Here is a 19078-nt window from a genome sequence, read left to right as displayed (position 1 = left end):
ATTTCTGACTCACAACAGTTTGATAATAGTAACAACAAAATGACTCTTTCCTGTCCTAAATTGTAATGCTGAAATGTTCTAACAGGTTTTTTTTTTTGTGAGCAATGACTGTGATACATACAGTGCGCCCACATCATATGCAAGCGTGCTGTATGTGGCTTCCAGCATATGCTGGGAGCTGTACCGGAAAGGCTTCTCCCACGCCCCAGAAGAAACAGTAGAGTGCGTGCCCGTGGCGCATGCCCCATATCATGCTGTGTGCGCACCGTGGGAACGAGCCCCATTGTTTCTAATGGGGCTTGACTTTACACAGACTGCTCACCTAGCAAAACCCCAAGGCCACTCAAAAGTAAACAACTCGGCAGAGAAGGGGGAGAACATTTCTTGTACAAGCCTCAAAATGATAGACTTTAGACTCAAAAAACAATAACCCTACAAATCAAATGCCAACACTGCCACAAGAGAAAGGTTACAATAAATGCTCCTATGTTCCAACTGAAAGACAAAAATAACTTTTTTCTTTACAACAGAGGATCCACTATGTTTCCAGATTGGCTTAGAGCAGGGGTAGGCAACCTTTTTGAGCCGGGGGCCAGGTTGCTGTCCCTCAGACAACTGGGGGGCCAAAGCCGGGAGTGGAACTTCCACCCTCCGGGGGTGGAGCCACATGCGAGGGGTGGAGCTTCCAACCCCCAGGGGCTGAGCCACATGCTGGGGGTGGAGCTTCCACCCTCCAGGGGCGGAGCCACATGCCAGGGGTGGAGCTTCCACCCTCTGGGGGCGGGGCTTCCACCAAAGCATCATCATCATCATCATCACCACTACTATCATTGTTACAGCAGACCTTTCAGCAATAAATGCACCAAAAATACACAGAAATGCACTTTGGAAAGTCACACTCCTCCTCCTCCTCTTTCTCATCCTCCTCCTCCTCCTCTTTCTCATTGAGAGGGAATTTTGCAGAAAGTACACCAAGGGCAAATAAATAATCATAATAATCATAATAATATTAAAGTTACAGGCATGGAAATTACTAAAATGCAATTCAAAATTAAAGGCAGCAAGCATGCACTGGCTCAACCCAGAAAAGCACAAGTAGTTGGTGTAGCTTCAGCTAACCCCCTCCCCCAATGTGGCTCCCTGGCTCTGCACTCCTTCTGCCTCTCCTCCTTTCCCTGCTCTTAGGGAGGAGGAGGAGGAGGAGGAGGGCGGAGGGAGAGGTGGAGCCTGCTGCAGGCCTGCTGCAGCCCCTGGAGCCCTGTTGGAGTGCTTGAGGGGCTGCACCGGGCCTCCTAGATGGGCGCCGCATTTTGTTTTTCAAAATGGTGACGAAGTCTCGCGTGACCTTTGCCATCCTGAGATCACGGGAGACTTCGGCCGCCATTTTGAAAAACAAAATGGCGCCAGGAGCGGTGGAAAAACGGGGCGATCGGCAGCAATCGGCGGCAGGACTGCGCAGGGGCCGGTGGGAAGGCCTCGGCGGGCCGGATCCAGCCCGCGGGCCACAGCTTACCTACCCCTGGCTTAGAGCCTACCAGATATGAACGGGCACCAGATCCACTCAGAAAATTGTTTCATCAGCATTAGAAACCATAGCTGTGGTCAAAATCCCAATTTGGGGGAGGGGGGTGAATTTCTCCATTATCTAAGGCCTACCAAACAGGTTAACTAGCTAAAACAGCATTTCTGCCCAAATAATAATTAAACATTTTACGATATAAACCTTAAACTTTGTAAATTGACTGAGGCACTCTGGATGTTTCCATGTTTCTAACAGAACTAGAAATACATACAAGATCAGCATCTGTTTACATTCAAACAGGCACACAATCCTCAAAACAATCCTATAATTTATTTAAAATATAGACCCATAGGTTGTGTAGAAAGTTTGGCATAGGATTAATTAGTTGAAAGATACCAACCAGTAATAATCTCAAAGAGATCACTTATTATTTGCTGAGATTTACAGAGAACAGTCAGTCATAATTCATATATTGCTAATAACTTGCTTCAATATTATATATGAGATGATCTAATATGAGACATGAAGGCCAAAAAAGGTGTTTTTCAACTAGTCCAAATGACAAAATTTGTACAGAGAAACGACTGTGGTGTGAGCCAATATATATGATTTGAGTTTGCATTTCTTTTTAAACATTATATTTTGATATATTACCTTATGGTTTTCTGCATTCTCCATGGCAAAATATGGTGGCATCCCAGTTACAATGACTCCTAGCAACAGAGCTTCAATGTACAGTACTAATGTGGAGACGATATCTGTAATTTCCTGCAGGTTAATATATTTTAATATGAGAAAATGAAAACACCTACCATACATAACCACTAGAGATGTAAAATTTATGGAAATTTTGAAGGCATAGACCAAAATAATTTCCCCAAAAGTAGACATTTTGCGGGAAATGAAAAATTAGCACCCTTTACAGATTGAAAGTCACTTTGCCACTTCAGGAGCATAAATTGCATTATGTATGACTTGGTTTGGCATAAAGGCATCATGTCCGACATATTAAAAGTATAGTTTCTAAATATAATAAAAATTGAACATACTTTTAATTTTTTTTCTTACAGATGGAACCACCAGGTCCTATACTGTAACAAAAACTTGAACCATAAAACTTATTTGGTTCTGCAATTTTAAGAGCAAACCCACAATAATAATGTAAAAAATCAGAAGAAACCATCAATATTAGTAAAACAAAGGCCTGAAGGTGATGGGCCAAAAGCGGCCCCTTTGGAGGCATGGCATTCAGGTGACCCATGCTCCTTGGATTGGGCTGAAGTTGCGCTGCGGCTACCAAAGGAAGCCCAAATCCAGCTGTAAAAGGAATACATGCTTGCTGGCGGTTTGTTGCAGACTACTGTTGCGGCCGGCCTTGGGACTGTGGCATCTGGTTGCTGCAGTCCTGCAGTGCGTGCTTGTGGCTGGAGTGGCCAGAGGCTGCTCCAAGCTGCCCATCTGCTTGAGGCCATAGGAAATTAATTTATTGTCACTAGTAGTGTCAAGCAGATTCATTCATTCATTCCCATAAATAGAAGTGAACAAAGGAAACCAAAAACAGGACTTTTAATAATATGATACTTTACATAGTCTTACATAAAGATCATGCTCTTACATTTTAGAAATGATTTTGGGGCAGTAAAAATGTGAACACTATGCCTTAAACATTTTATTCATCATTCTAAATGAAAATATTCATTAATCCATTTTATCAAATTATTTGGGGGGGGGGGGAAGGCTCCTGGGTGGAGAAGAAAACCTGACAACCATCTTAACTTTCATATCTCTACTCTTAACATATGGGGACTGGAGCTGGATGCATAGAGAACCATCATGAGCTTTACAACTGTCTTTTCCTTTTCCTCCCCCATATATTTTTTTTTTTTGCCTCTAGAGTGGTAATGGATGAAAGGGGAGATTAGGTTTCTAGCAATATGGAAGGCCTGACATGAAGCCATCACTCTCTCCACATTTATTGTTTTGATTCATCTTTCCTTCATTCCTAACACTGATGCATTTAATATTGTTCATTATTTTAGAATATTAAAAAAAAGCTGGCATATGTACACAGGAATACACTCATCCCCCCATATTTGCAGTTTTGTTATTTGCGGATTTGATTATTCATGAATTTGATTAATATGTTCTCTCTAGGAATATCTAGGTCCTCCAGTGCAACTCTATGGTCAACTTTAACTAAAAGTTGCATTGAAAGACCTAGAGATTCTCAGAGAAAATACTCTACTAGGCATTTGTTGCTCCTCTAGTGCAGTTTTATGGTCAGTATCTATCAGACATTGACCACATAGCCTCACTGGAGGACCTCGAGATTCCTAGAAAAGTGTCCTCTCAGGTAAAAACATGGTGTTTTTTTTTGTTTTTGTTTTTTGTTGTTGTTATTTGCGTTTTTTCCATATTCACATGGGTCTTGTGCCCCAACCCTAGTGAATATGGAAGGACAAGTGTACTAAATGCTTGCAGTTTATGTATGCAATGCCTTTTGCTTCTGTAATGCTTTCATATAAAAGAGAAGGTGTGGTATCAGTATGCAAATAAGACATAACCTTTAAAAATGCATGAATTTCAGTGGCACGCTTAAGGCTGGTCTCGGGGGCATATGTTTGGAGTCCTATGGGCATTAGAAAAACTGTGAGAGATAGCAGCAGATGACAGTGTACTGGTGGAAGGAAAGAGACCCACCATCTGCATACAACATGGAAATATTAAAACTGACGCTAGTAATCATATTCTCTTTTCTTTTCTTTTTCAAAAAAGCATGTTATTGTGGGGATGCGAATGGGAATCTGTTCACAGAGCAGTAAAGGACCGACAGAGATTCCATCATCTTTAGTTTACCAGAGTGCCTTGGTGGGCATTCTCAGTTTAAAATGTGTCTGTACAGAAGCATTTATGTATATGTGCAGAGAAAAAAATTCAAAAGGACATAAATGTTAAAAATGTGGCAAGCAAACACTGCGGGCTAAATCGTACTATTACTCTTGGGAAAACATTATCCATTATTTAATGTTAGAAAAATAGGATAGAAAGAAACCACAGAGGAATCCATACTGGAATCTGAACATAATGAGCGCACTGATTCCTAAGAAACAAACAACTGAACTATTTTTTCTCATTACTTCTATTTACAATTCCCGCCTTTGGGCTTTACAAACACTTACTTGGAAAAAAGGGTTACTCCAGACATGGATAGTTTCAGTCACATTTAATTTGTGCAGATACAGGTTACTAATGATATTCATCATAACAGGCAAAGAATGTACCATGGTACGGTTAAAAGCAGCTGTAAAAACATAGTTCTGCAATGACAAGTATTTCATAAATTAGTTTCAGAATCAAAAATAAGAATTCTGACAGTTCTGCGAAATCATACATTCAAAATATGCAGCTCTCCTGAAAACTCAAATATTTGTAGTATGTTACAAAGTGGGTTTTTAAAAGCCTGTCACAACACTGACTGTAAATAATGGTAAAACAATGTTAACACCTCTTCTTCATTATTTATTATTGGCTGTAACAGAGAACATTACTTCCCAGTGTTTCTTTGAAGCAGTGATGTCTCTTACTTGGGATGGCCTATGAAAACACTATGATTACATTACTGATATATTAGGATTTGTGTTAAATCACAATTGCACTGTTTTGTTTCTTCTTCTTTTACCAGTAAGCTTCCATTCCTCACAACAAAAAAATGAATTAAGATTGTGGTTTGTTGTTAACTGCCCTGGAGTCAACTTCGGGGTGAAACAAACGGCCTCTTTGCGGCAGCTTGCAGGCATGTAATTTAGGTGACACACGCCCTCAAACCAGCAAGAAGCCGAGGTGAAGCCACCCATCTGCCAGTCCACACAACAGGCAGCTTTGCAGCAAGGCGTTTATATGCTGCATGCCACAGGAGTGTTGCAAAGCCACAGCAACAGCGAAAAAGACAGCTTTTTGCTGGCTCAAAAAGGAGCAACTTTTTGCCGCTTCTTTTTGGGCTGGCCAAAAGCCAGATCGGGGCTGTGGTGTGTGGTTGCCATGGCCCCGATCCAGCTTTCTCAGAGGCAGCTTGAAGCTGCTCCTTCAGGGCCATCTGTTTTGGCCCTTTGACTCATAGCGACCCTGTGGCTGAGACATATCAAAGACCCCCTGTCCTAAACCTCTCAGCTCAGGTCCTGCAGGCCCAGGCTCCCTGATCGGGTCCAACCATCTGGCATTTGATCTTCTTCTCTTTCTACTGCTTTCCATCCTTCCAAGCAACATTGTCTTTTGCTCATGATATGGCCAAAGTACAACAGTCTCAATTTAGCCATCTTGAGTGTCAGAAAGAATTCAGGCTGGATGTGTTCTAGAACCTATTTGTTTGTTTATTTATTTATTTTGGCTGTCCATGGTATTCTCAGTATTTTTCTCCAGTACCACATTTCAAAGGAGTTGATTTTCTTCTTATTGGCTTTTTTTCACTGTCCAGGTCCCACATAAGTACATGATGATGTGGAATACAATGGCTTGGACTATCCTGATTTTAGCATTAAGTTATGTCTTTACATTTTATGCTCTTGTCTAGTTCTTTCATAGCTGCCCTTCCCAATCCTAGTCTTTTTTGGATTTTACTTGATTGCAGTCTCCATTCAGATCAATATTTGAACCAAGGTATGTGAACTCTTTAATTATTTCAATTTTCTTGTTGTCTAGGGTGAATTCTTGTAGATCTTCCACTGTCATTATTTTTTTTTTATATTCAGCATTAATTCAACCAAGGGGAATGGTGTGTGTGCGTGTGCGTGCACACGCGCCCATGTAGTGGAATCCCTTTAATCCAGTTTGTACTGCCCCAGGTGAAATGGTTGCCTTCTCAGAAGTAAGAATTCTTGCTTTCCATGGGAATTATATAAGCGTCTGTGTGTGCATGCGTGCATGTGTGCGTGCACACACACACACACATCTGCAGTTGTAATCCTTTAAATCCAGTTTGTACTACACCAGGTGAAATGGTTGGCTCATCACCATTCAATGGGAATGGTGTGTGTGTGTGTGTGTGTGTGTGTGTGTCCGTCTATGCAGTCGGAGTCCTTTAATTCAGTTTGTATTGCCTCAGCTGAAATGGCTGCTTCGCCAGCAGTAACCATGTGATAATCTCCTTAGATTACTATAATGCAGTCAATTTGATGCTTCCATTGAAGATGGTACAAATCCTCAGAACAGAATCCTACACCTGACATTTTTGCGGGGGGAGGTGGGAGCAGGTCATACAGAGTGTATCAAACCAAAATTGTTAATCTGCACCAGCAGCCTCCAGGCCTATTTCAAAGTGCTAGCTTTCCAAAGATGTGCTGCTTCTGCCTTTCACAACCCCTCTTTCTGACCATTCTACCACATGTAGAGGATTTTGGGAGGGAGGATTCTACAATGGCCACAAATACTATCTAGCAAGCAAAGAGAAAAAAATCCATGCATCCTGATGCCCCAAACAGCTCTGGTGTCTCATATTGTAGAGGCTGTCTGTTGCCATATATTCCTTTTCATACTTTGCACATATGGTCATATGCTTATCACTTCATTTATACTGTACTGCTCACTGAACACTGGTATACTGGGGCACAATTTTGCTTGGGTTAGTGATATTGCCAGCTACGTGCAGAATATCCTTTTAAGTAGGTTGAACTCTACTTTGGTGTCCTTACAGGTCAAGGCATTTTTATTTCCAAAGGCTTTTCCTGGTACAGAAAATCTTGTGGGCTACAACCCATCAAGTTGGTAATAATGTTACTCTATCATAATTGTTCACTGGGATGCTCTACCACCACACATACATAATTTACATATGCAAGATTGTTGGAGCACTTTATGTTTCCACAACACAAATATCTCTTCTTACCTTGTCTAAACTTAACACTTTCAATGCTGCACTGTGTGGAGCAAATGCCACATAACCACTGCTGTTAAATGCTGTACTCTGGGAATCAGCTGATCCATAATCACTGCCATTGACTATCTCTGTCAGTATATTCTGGTTCTTGAGAGATCTGATGATGTCATCAATATTGGCATCTAAATTAATGAGGAAAAGATGTGTGAGAATCAGAAACTCCTTGCACTCAAATGTATTTCAGTGCACACAAAAAACATCAAAAATGCAAGAAAATGCCTTTTATCTGCTATGCCAAATGAAGCTCTATACAAATATATCCCCACTACATAAAGAGAACTGATGGTGGAGGCCTATGATGAGCAGAATCAATGTCCTGGAACACATCCACTGAACACTGGGTAATAAATATAATATACTATCAATAGTATTGTTCTATCAATTTTTTCATTGTAATTATTTATTCAGAATATGTATCATGACATATGCAGCAATCATATATGATACATACATAGCACTTCTTGTTGTTGCTGTGTGCCTTGAAGTCATTTCTGACTTATGGCGACCCTAACAGGAACCTATCATGGAGTTTTCTTGGCAGGATTTTTTCAGAGGTTTGCCATTGCATTCCCCTGAGGCTGAGAGCATATGACTCACTCAAGGTCACCCAGTGGGTTCCATGGTCAAGTGGGGAACTGAACCCTGGTCTCTAGAGTCTTATATATTAAAGTAGGGATTTTTTTAAATCATATATTAAAACAGGGAATTTTTTGGGATTGCAGCCTGCAGTCCCAAACTGCATGGCACAGGAGCCAGATTAAAACCGCTGCCTTTTGATCCAGTCCTTTGGACCAGAAGAGAACGTCGGCGCAGCTTCCAGCTGTTTTGGGAAGTACGTCATCTAAACGCCATGCCCCCAAAGCAGATTTCTTTTGGCCCATGTGTTTTGGGCCTGTGTGTGTAGTGCTGGTAGAGCCGCTTCTTCAAAAAGAAATCTAATTCAGGTGTGAATGGATTTTAAAAACCCACCCAGATATATTTCAGTTCCAGAGAGGAGTGGGTTATCTGTCATGTGATGACCATTTAAAAGCCTGGCCATTTCTCAACTTGTGTGCACATAAGTACTTTAAATTTATTTCTTCTGTATATTATGTGATATAAAATTGGAAATATCAAAAATTGAAATTAATAAAAGCAAAACATTGTACTTAAAATATACTTCGCTTTTAACTACTTACCAGTGGTGTTTTGAATGAGGAGACTAGTTTTGTACTTATGATGAGTTTCATTTGGTTTAAGAAAGTATAAGTCTGGGGAGAGTTTGATAGGGACCACAGCATTTTTGAAGTAATTATGTATAATAAACATAGAAATCTGCATAACAAGAAATATTGTAAATAGCAAGAACCTGAAAGAAAAGAAAAAGCGTAAGTAAAACTAATATAAATGATAGAAAAGCCTATTTAAGAAGGTTTGTCCTTTGAATCAGTGATGGAATGACCAAGCTTTGAGCAATCTCTTTTTTAAAATCAATCTGTAAATTTGAGTACACAGGGTCACTTAAGTTATAACCAAAAACTAGTTATGTTTTAAGTTCTGTCGATGCTCAGGTAGCTATGGTTCTCACACTACAAATTTAACACTATTTTTTAAGAGTGCTTTAACAGCTCACAATGATGGTGAACCTTTTAGAGGCTGAGTGCCCAAACTGCAACCCAAAACCCACTTATTTATTGCAAAGTGCCATGTCTCTCTGGCTTTCTAGTAACAAACTCTGGCAAACTCTGTGCTCGGGCGATGGCACATGCACCCACAGAGAGGGCTCTGAGTGCCACCTCTTGCATGCATGCCATAGGTTCACCATCACTGGCTCAGAATATAAAATAAAGTACTATATGTATGCAAAAAATAAATTAAAAAATTCATAGAAGCCTTTATTAATCCATGCTTTGCTCAGGTTGAGCAATGATTCCAGGATCAATTCATAGAATCACAGAATCATAGAGTTGGAAGAGGCCACAAGGGCCATCCAGTCCAACCACCTGCCATGCAGGAAACCTCAATCAAAGCATACCCGACAGATGGCCATCCAGCCTCTGCATGAAAACCTCCAAAGGAGGAGACTCCACCATTCTCCGAGGGTGTGTGTTCCACTGTCGAACAGCTCTTACTGTCGGAAGTTCTTCCTAATGTTCAGCTAGAATCTCTTTTCCTTTTTAAAGCTCCAGTGTACCAGTATGCATTGGAACCAAGCACTGCCTTTGATTATGAAATGCACTAAACCACAATATTCAGTTATAACCAACAGAGACTTGTACTTGAACACATAGCTTTATATGACTGGAAAATTATACATAACCATATTGTAAAACCCATGCTCCTTAGTGTCTCCCACCTTATTATAATAAGTTGCTTTCCAATATTAGATAAATACAAAGGTGACATACTCACACAGCTGTCACTGACTTGATTTCACGTTTCAAGTTAAGGAAGTGAACCTTTGCCATTGTAAACACCTGCTTTTTCCAGAGGGATTTATTGCTTAGTGTAGAAGATTTTGTCTCAGATAGCATCAGTAAGCTTTGCTCTAACTCACTGATGGATGTGGTATCCATTTCCTCTCCAGCTTGCTCTGGGCTAAACACACTGAAATCTAGGAAAGAGATAACAGGTCAGACAATTTAGAATTCATTCCTTCTGACTAGGCCATTGATCTATAAAGTCTGGTGTTATTTTTACTGCAGTTCTCAGCAAAAAACTCAATGAAGTGTACCACAAAAAAATTAGGGATATAAATTCTTCTTGGTAGCACCAGAAATAAAAATCATTTGAGGAAAGGGACCATTATTAATTAAAGTGGTGCAGATACATACTGGTACCCCGGGATACGAATGCGCCGCCTTACGAAATTTCCGGGTTACGAAAAAAATCCATTCAAAAAAACTGTTCCGGGTTACGAAGGTTATTTCGGGTTACGAAAAATTTTTTGGTGCTTTTCGGTGCTATTTCACACGAAATCGCGGCTTTTCCCCATTAGCGCCTATGGCTTTTTCGCCTTACGAAGTATTCCGGGTTACGAAAGCGGCGGCGGAACGAATTAATTTCGTAACCCGGGGTACCCCTGTATCTTGAGAAACTTGGGAAGAGTCAACCTAAGAAGTGAAACAAAACAAAAATCTCTAGAAACATAAATAAACCCTTGTTGCTTGTGCTGTTTGGCACAGATTATGCAGCATAGATTTTGGGCCCTGCAGCCTGGTAGGCCCCTATATGACAGTCAGCAATGAATGCAACAATACATTTCCTTTTGTAAAACAAGACAAAACAAAACACTTTTTCATAATAGGTGGGTGTGCTATAGAGCAAAGGTTTGGAAAAATCTGTGGAAAAGGAAATGAAAATGGACATTAACATTATAGCTTTACCAGGCTTACACTTGTACATTTTATTTACTGTATGCTGAAAGACAGATTTGACATAATTTTTTAACACTGGTACAGTAAACTGAAAATCTGAGGGAACTCTAAGGTTGCTGCCAAGAGGCTACCAGCATAATCACCAAATCAAATTATCTGACACCAGAACGGAAAGCTGACTGTAAATTGCAAAAAAGGCAACTTTCTCTGCAATCTGCTGAATTTCTTCTACAAAAGTTTTGGAAAGGAGGGAGGAGGAGCAAACAGACAAAGAATAAACAGGGAGGAAAAAATCAAGCTTGTGCCTTTCTTTCTTTCTTCTGCTGGACAACCTCTGAAAAAAAAACTATAGAAAAGAAAAATGACCGACCTACTTGTTCCCTTCCCATCCGTGTGTAAACGAGGGCCTGTTACAGACAGGCCAAAATAAAGCTGCTTCGGGTCTCTTTGGAGGTATGCTGTTTAAATGATGCATGGGTCCTAAGAGTCCGGAGGTCGCACCAAAGCCACACTCCATTCTTAGGATGCATGCATCATTTAAACAGCATACCTCCAAAGAGACCCGAAGCAGCTTTATTTTGGCAGTCTGTAACAAGCCGAGAAGTGTGGTCAGTAGGGATTCAGGAGAAAGCTACGGTTGTCCAAGGGAGAATGAGAGGTGAAGTGCCCGAGACAGTACACTTTGGTATCCTTGGACAACCGACTCTTACTGAAATCCTCACCTGTCTTGCTACAGACATGGGCCTTACTTGATTAAGTATCCTTAGGATTGCAGTCCTAAAGATCTTCCATTGCAAGTACATCAGAAGAATGTGCTCTTTCACCAAACTTTCACCAAAATTTTCATTATGATTTTAAATAATGTTATTATGGTCATCATATCATAAGAGGAATCATTCACAGGGGATTATGTAATTGCTCCTCACCTGCTTGGTCAATTTCAGCTTCTGCTTCCAGCTTGAGAAACACATCCTCCAAAGTTGTCATGGAAACACCATAGGAAATAACACCCAAATGGGAATGAATGTCTAGATCAGCAAACAATGCTAGAAGAAGAAACTTAAATTACTGTTTGAAGCCACAATTATACTTCGTTGCACCCATGTCCTCGTATTTCTTTAAGGTGTTTAGTACAAAAGCAAAGCTTTGTGAATCACAGAATCATAAAGCTGGAAGAGTCCATAAAAGGGACATGCAGTCCAACCCCCTGCCATACAGGATTACACAATCAGGGCACTTGATTTTTTTTAAAGCTTTCTAGTGAGCTTTGCTTCACTTCCCAAATATTTTTTGTAAAAGAGGAAAACAATCATGTCCATGTAATAAGTCTTATCTATACAAATACTTGCTTATTGCTCAGTGGCTCTTTAGAAGAACCATCTTTTTATTCCATATATTAGAACTTTAATGGGATCATCATTTTCATTATCTTTACTTGCAGATGAACCCCTCCCCCCCAAAAAAACCAACACACACAAATAAACCTGACATGCACACAAATTTCCTATTATTATAATAGATTTTGTTTACGACTTGGACATCTCTATCATAGATGGATAGTTAGCTATTAAGGTTATGTTTTATTTTAATTTTAAATCAGCTGATAGTACAGACACATATTCTGTTTGCTTCTTGCTCAGTGGCATTAATACATAGAACTGGATGCAAAGAGTAACAACTCATTTAATTTATATCCCTTCAATGTCTTCTCAGTTTTGTCTCTCTTTGTTTCACTGCTTCCCCCTTCCACTTCCCACTTCTTGTTCATATTCAATAAAGAGATGGCTTGTACCTGAAAACTTGTCCATGTCTTTGAAAGGCAAGGCATACACAAGTTGCTCTTCATTCTGTTTCAACAAGCTGGCCTCAGGAATATGCTGTCTGATCAAAGAAGCTGTTCCTTCTGTGTTACAGTACCTGTCTATGTGCATACTGTGGGGGTGGGGGGAGGGGGCAGAAATATAAGGGTATAAACATTATTGTTGGCAAGACTGTTAAACCATGAAAATGAAATTTCCTTACAATGATGTTCTTCTGCTCTGCTCCTAGCCTACCTCAAAAAAGAAACAGGGGGAAGTGGGCAGGACCATTACATACTCTTTTATACACACACACACAATTTTGCACATAGCACATACAGATATGTCCCTTCATTAATGACCCTCCCCAGTCTCTCTCACACACATCCAGTTCTTACATAAAATACACACTCCAACCTGAAAACGTCTGCATTATGCAGGAATATTAGTTTTGTAAGCCTCTAGTGGGACCACTTAGAGCATTTTGAAACTCTAATTGCAGTGCATGTGTATCTGTGCCTTTTTCTAAGGAGAAGGCCAGAAACATAATAGTTGATGTTCCCAACAGGAACAATCATGTTCCTATATCTCATTCCCTTGCATGTGAAGTTTTTAAACCTACTTCCATTAGGTAACCTCCAGCCCATTTTTTGCCCCTGCTGCAATTAAAAGCCTCTGTTGGTCAATAGAAGCTTTTAATTGCAGGAGGAGCAGAGAAGCTCCCATAGGCTGCATCCAGCCAATGGGCTGGAGATTCCTTAATTTTAGCTGATAGGAACAAGAATCATTTTAAAGCTTAATCATTATTTAGAAATATGAACTCAGGTTTGAATTTCTCAACACTACAGACATATATATGGTCCCAATAGCCTTGTAGATGAGGATACCTCAGTCGGTAGCCAATTCCCCATTTTGACTTAAGGAAGAGAGAGGAGCCAAGACATTTCAGCATTCCCTGGGAGATCACAGCTTTCCTATCTAGAAAAAAAGAGCAGAAGGAAAGGTATATTTAATTATGCCAGTTATATGATATGGGACGATATCATGGAGCCCTCCAGATGTCGGACTGCAACTGCCAACAATAATAACTGTGGGCTATTCTGGCTTGGTTTGCAAGAGCCTGCAATCCAACAACATCTGGAGGGTTGCATGATACCCACCCCTGCTGTACAGTATAAAACATAAAGAAACATTGAGCTGTCTATACTACCCGGTTGTCTTATTCACGCTAACTATGACTGTGATACATGACTGTGATACAGATACACTTCTAACTGAACCTGCCTGCAATAATGTCTGCTTCATCCATGAAATGGGTACTGAACACTGTCACTCGACTGGCTTTTCTGTTTTTCAGAAGGTTCCAAACTGTATGTCGAGAGCATGGGTCCATGCCGGCTGTTGGTTCGTCCAAAAGTAATACCTAAATATTGGTCATGGAAAAGAAAACATACAACTCTGAACCTCATTTATGACCAATACAAATACTGTACTATTTGTCAATGCTAAGACATCTAACACACCATTGTTGTCACTCACATTTCAATATATGGATTGAAATGATCCTGAAGCTGTGTGACTATTATTATATATTCAAAACACTGAAATCCACACACAAAAGGGAGGTGTCTCAAGGAAACCCTAAGGTTTTAGAAGGTAAAAAAGTGGGAGAGGACACACACAAGATTTTGTTGCAATATGTTCCCATCATTTCACCCAACAGCAAATTCACATGGTTAACCACTTATTACTTTGGAAGTTCGCCTGGAACCATACTCCAGTTCCCAAGGGTAAATGGACAATTGCATTATATTACTGGACTGTTAAGCTTCAGAATTATTATCAGCAGGAAGCTCCCCTTCTTTCCCTAAGAACAACAAAGTCCTACTGCTAAGTAATGGGAAAAGAATCCCCAACTATTTGTCCTTTAGCTTTTCTCATTTCTTCATAGATCACCAACAAACAAGGTGTCCTTGTGATAGCACATAATACTGCAAGAAGACCAAATCAAGATGAGGAAGGGGCTTCTGTGTGTGAAAGATTCCACTGGCATGCAGGCAAAATTACTTCCTAAGTGCTTTTTTAAGAAAAAACATCCTCCACACAGGCCACAGTGACAAAAGATGTAATTATTTACAAAGCTCAGTGGTGGAAAGAGAATATTCATCATATTGAAAATGGGGGCAGGGGCAGGGCACTATCCCCAGAAGAGCAGTTTTTTGCCATTGTTTATCAAAGAACTCTCCTAAATAATGTTGTTATGTTGCTCATTTTGGGGCTAAGTGCACAGTGAAGTGAAAATATCAAAACCTCTCTTCCTCTGTAGTACCACTTGGGTCTATTGGCCCGCTGAACAGTTGGTTACTCATCCCAGCCCCCAAATCCCTATTGTCCAGTTTAAAAGTTTATATAGTTACATACAGTTATAACTATAAAAAATGTACAGTTGTCCCTCTGAATTTGTGGACTTCAGATTCGCGGTTTTGATTATTCGCAGCTCTCTTCATCCCCTCACCCACCCGTCCCTTCAGCTGGCCATGGCAAGGGAGGGATGGGTGGGGAGATGAAGAGAGGCTGAAGTGCACCATCCCTTCAGCTGGCCATCTCTTCTCTCCCCCCCCCCCCACCTTCCATTCCTTCAGCTAGTGATGAAAGCCAGCTAAAGGGATGGGAGGGCAGGAGATGAGGAGAAGGAGGTCCACGCCTGTGCCTCTTTCCCTCCACCCTCAGTCCCTTTAACTGACTCTTCTTTTCAACTATAGTAAAACCTTTTCTAATTTATTTTATTCTACACATTTCTATCTGTTACCAAGTGAATTGATCTTTTTGATTAAAAAAATAATTAAAAATAATACAGTACTAGTATATGTTCCTTTCTCTTCATTCAGATAATTTAACCATGGTTTCCATTCTTGTTCGTTTCTTTATTGATCTCTTATTTATATAACAGATCAATCTATCTATTTCCATATAGTCATATGCTTTTAAAACCCACATGTCTATGTCTGGAATTTGTTCTGTTTTCCACATAGAGGCCAACAAAAGTCTAGCAGCACATATCATATGATATCATATAAAAAGCTGGTTTTTCCAGCCTCACTACAGCTTTATGGCGTTCCTGCGGCATACAGCGTCTAAACGCCACACTGCCAGAGCACCCGGAAGCTGGCCCATGTGTGGGCAACCAGGTGGCATCAAAATGTCACACTCTGAAGCCGTCTGGACGGCGGCCCAAAGGGCTGGTCTGTTTCATCCCTTAGTTTCATCTGATATTCCTCCAAGGCACCTGAGGGTCTACAGGGTTATGTTCTGATTTTTCTGCAGTCTGGATGTTATGACATGAAAAATTACAAATTATTATGGCCCCAGCCAACTGCTGTTTACCTTTGGATCTCCAAGAATTGCAATTCCAATTGACAGTTTTCTTTTCTGTCCTCCACTTAGCTTTTTGGCTTGGTTATCTTTAATGGGCTGCATATCCAAATCAAGCAAAACCTTCTGAACCTTATATAATCAAACATAAGAAGCATTTAAATGTGATTAAATCAAGTAAATCTTTAATTTACTAAGATGATTGTCATTATATATGCACTGAGTTTTGGACAGGTTAAAACAATTTTATATCTTATGGATCTTTAATAGATTATGGACATGATCCAGAATTCCTGAAGTGATCCTTCATTTCTTCCCATCCCAATCCTTCACTTTCAAAACATAGTTTAATTCAATCATTTTATTCAATCAAAATCATTACATGAACAGTATATAATTATTATCCAGTTTACTCACCTCTTGTATCATATCATTAGGAGGTATCCCTTTAATTGAAGCAACTATTGATAAATTTTCTTGCACTGTTAAGACATCAAAATATATGTCTAACTGCTGGCATACTCCAGTTATCTTTCTTGCATCTAGCATTTCATCTATTTCAGATACTTTATATCCGTAAATTGATGCAAATCCTAATGGGAGGAAAAGATCATCACTGAAACATCTAAAGCAAACATTATAAAAAAAGGGAAACTATGGCCAATTGACAGAAACTCACATCTGGTGACAAAAAGCCTACACGCACATAGACACATGCACCCACATACACAGAATCATTATGATATTATAGCCTATTGAATTTTCCTCCACTATGGAAACTTTTCAGAACATTTTTAAAACCTAAATGGCATTTCCGACATTTGCATATGCTGTTGCCCTCTTTGCATTTCCACTATTTGCAGAGAAGAAGGAAATCATTGTGTGTGTGTGTGTGTGTGTGTGTGTGTGTATGCTAGGAAATTGCATAAATATGCAGAAAGGATGACAAAGGTAAAATGAAAAATATTTATTCTGTTTCTGTGGAAGCAGATTTTTGTTTTTCAAAGTATTTTCTATTCTGCATAGGTTGCACAGGTATATCAATCCAGAAAAACATTCATATGGCAATGTGTAGAAAGCAGTATGAGGGTGTACTGGAAAAACCCACCATCAGCATCCTGAAATTATCTTTTCTTGCTGAAAGGAAGTTGCAAAAGGAACAAAAGCAAAACAAAAACACAGAATAACATTAGAGCAGAACTGGAGATATAAGTTTGTCCCTAGCAGAAACACCTAGTCATGCAGAAGGTTTTCCACAGCGCAAGTGAAGGTGCTGCTATGGAGAAATAAGGGGAATCTCCCATACCCAGCCTTAGAGGGAGGGGCATGCTTGCAGTTGGATCTAGTCAAAACCACACACCTGGATAATACTTCTGCACTCCTTGGACAAAATTCTATCATCAGTACCAACTAGGGTAGACCCACGGATTCAGTGGGATTTACTTGTATGTTGAATCACCAATGAAATGTGTTTCAACTTGTTGGGACTAACCAACAGGATTCATGGGTGGGATACAAACCGCCGCTTTGCGGCGGTCTGCCGCCGCCGCCGGTTAGTCTGCAGGGGAGCCGGAGCCTCCACACGGCGCGGCTCCCGTGCAGACAGAAAAAGAAGCTCCAAAATGGAGCTTCTTTTTCAGTCGCGTTTGCGACGTAGCGAGGCGCCAGGGGCGCACTCGCTATGTCACAAGGGACGCGACGCGTACGGACGCTCAGCGTCCGATACGCAAAGATGGCGCCGGCCATGTAGAAGGGCCGGCGCCATCTTGTACGGACGGAGTCCGTATTAGGCACAGGGGCGTCTATAAGAGACGCCCCTTTTTTAAAATAGGACGTCCTCCGGACGTCCCAAATGCCGGTGCAGAAAGCACCATGGTCTCTTTTTAGGAATGTAGGCATGTCCTTAAAACAAACAATCAAGCTTCATTTATATACCGCTTCATACCGCCTAAGCAGTGTCTAAGCAGTTTACAACTGTAAGCTAATAAAACAAGCTCACTAAGGCGGGGTACATACCTCCGCTTTGCGGCGCTCTGCCGCCGCCGCCAGTAGGTCCACGGGGGAGCCGGAGCCTTCACACGGCCCGACTCCCGCGCGGACCGAAAAAGAAGCTCCAAAATGGAGCTTCTTTTTAAGTCGCGTTTGCGACGTAGCGAGGCGCCAGGGGCGCACTCACTACGTCACAACGCCCGCGACACGTACGGACGCTCAGCATCTGATACGTAAAGATGGCGGCGCCCGTATGAACAGGGCGCCGCCATCTTGTACGTATTCAATACGTACTAGGGTTAGGGGGGTGCGGAAGCACCGCCCCTTCCTAACCCTAGTACTTATTGATGACGTACTATTTGGCGGTCTGTAAACCGCCAGTGTTCTATTAAAACTGTTCAGTTTTTTGTTTTTTCATCTTGCACCCCAAATTTGACAAATTGAATACACTTTGATAGTATTTACCATCAGAAGGTGGGCACAATCCACAAAGAATGTTCATTAATGTTGTTTTTCCCGTTCCACTATGTCCAAGCAATGCTGTGATCTGACCTTCATATATGTCAAAGGTTAAACCTAACAAAAAAATGAAGTGATAGTGGGGAAAGAGCAATCATTGACATTAGAAAACACTGATACAAGAACAAAGAGTCATGTGGGCACATTAAAGATTAAGTAATTTATTATAGCGTGAGCTTTTGCAGGACACAGCCCACAAGATTAGTTTTTGTTAGACTCTTTCTTCTTTTTGCTACAGCAGAGTATGACAGAAGATTCTGCAATAAGCACTGCTACCAAATACTCATACAAAGTACACTTCCATTCATCCTTAAAGAATTGTCACCATTTTATATGATATTTAATACCTCAAACTAAAACACTGAAACGAATTAATATATCTATGAAGGGTGAACAGAAATGTGCCCACATGCTGTGCTAATATTCCCATTGTCAAAATGCAGCAAACAGGCAGCACTTAAAATGCAAGAACTCCCACTTGTGGCAGATATTTGAAAAGCCATAAATTCTTACTTTTCAGAGCTTCCACGGTTTCACCTTTTTTAGCAAAAGATTTCTGGACACAGTTGATTCTGAAAGAAGAGAAGCTTAT

At 40.6% G+C, this 19078-nt stretch overlaps 2 protein-coding genes across 5 annotated transcripts in view; one reads left to right on the top strand and one right to left on the bottom strand.

Moving 5' to 3' along the window:
* MAP2K6 (mitogen-activated protein kinase kinase 6) overlaps positions 1–19078 on the top strand; it is a 1063669-nt gene that overhangs the window by 843929 nt on the left and 200662 nt on the right. The window lies entirely within an intron of this gene.
* The window catches only part of ABCA5 (ATP binding cassette subfamily A member 5), a 67508-nt gene that overhangs the window by 23372 nt on the left and 25058 nt on the right, over positions 1–19078 (bottom strand). For all 4 annotated transcript variants that reach the window (XM_042449698.1, XM_042449695.1, XM_042449697.1 and 1 more), the window contains exons 12-24: positions 19000–19058; positions 18433–18543; positions 16396–16571; positions 15991–16110; positions 13891–14029; positions 13494–13584; positions 12600–12739; positions 11734–11853; positions 9843–10044; positions 8630–8799; positions 7401–7573; positions 4702–4839; positions 2177–2290 (exon numbers count right to left, since the gene is read on the bottom strand). In XM_042449698.1, the coding sequence (XP_042305632.1) occupies positions 2177–2290; positions 4702–4839; positions 7401–7573; positions 8630–8799; positions 9843–10044; positions 11734–11853; positions 12600–12739; positions 13494–13584; positions 13891–14029; positions 15991–16110; positions 16396–16571; positions 18433–18543; positions 19000–19058 (1753 nt within the window). The remainder of the gene's footprint in view (positions 1–2176; positions 2291–4701; positions 4840–7400; positions 7574–8629; positions 8800–9842; positions 10045–11733; positions 11854–12599; positions 12740–13493; positions 13585–13890; positions 14030–15990; positions 16111–16395; positions 16572–18432; positions 18544–18999; positions 19059–19078) is intronic.

This window comes from Sceloporus undulatus, chromosome 2 (assembly GCF_019175285.1).
Source record: "Sceloporus undulatus isolate JIND9_A2432 ecotype Alabama chromosome 2, SceUnd_v1.1, whole genome shotgun sequence".
NCBI classification, from domain to species: Eukaryota; Metazoa; Chordata; class Lepidosauria; order Squamata; family Phrynosomatidae; genus Sceloporus; species Sceloporus undulatus.
The sequence above is the reverse complement of the archived record's forward strand: the minus strand, read 5'-3'. Positions and strand labels throughout refer to the sequence as shown.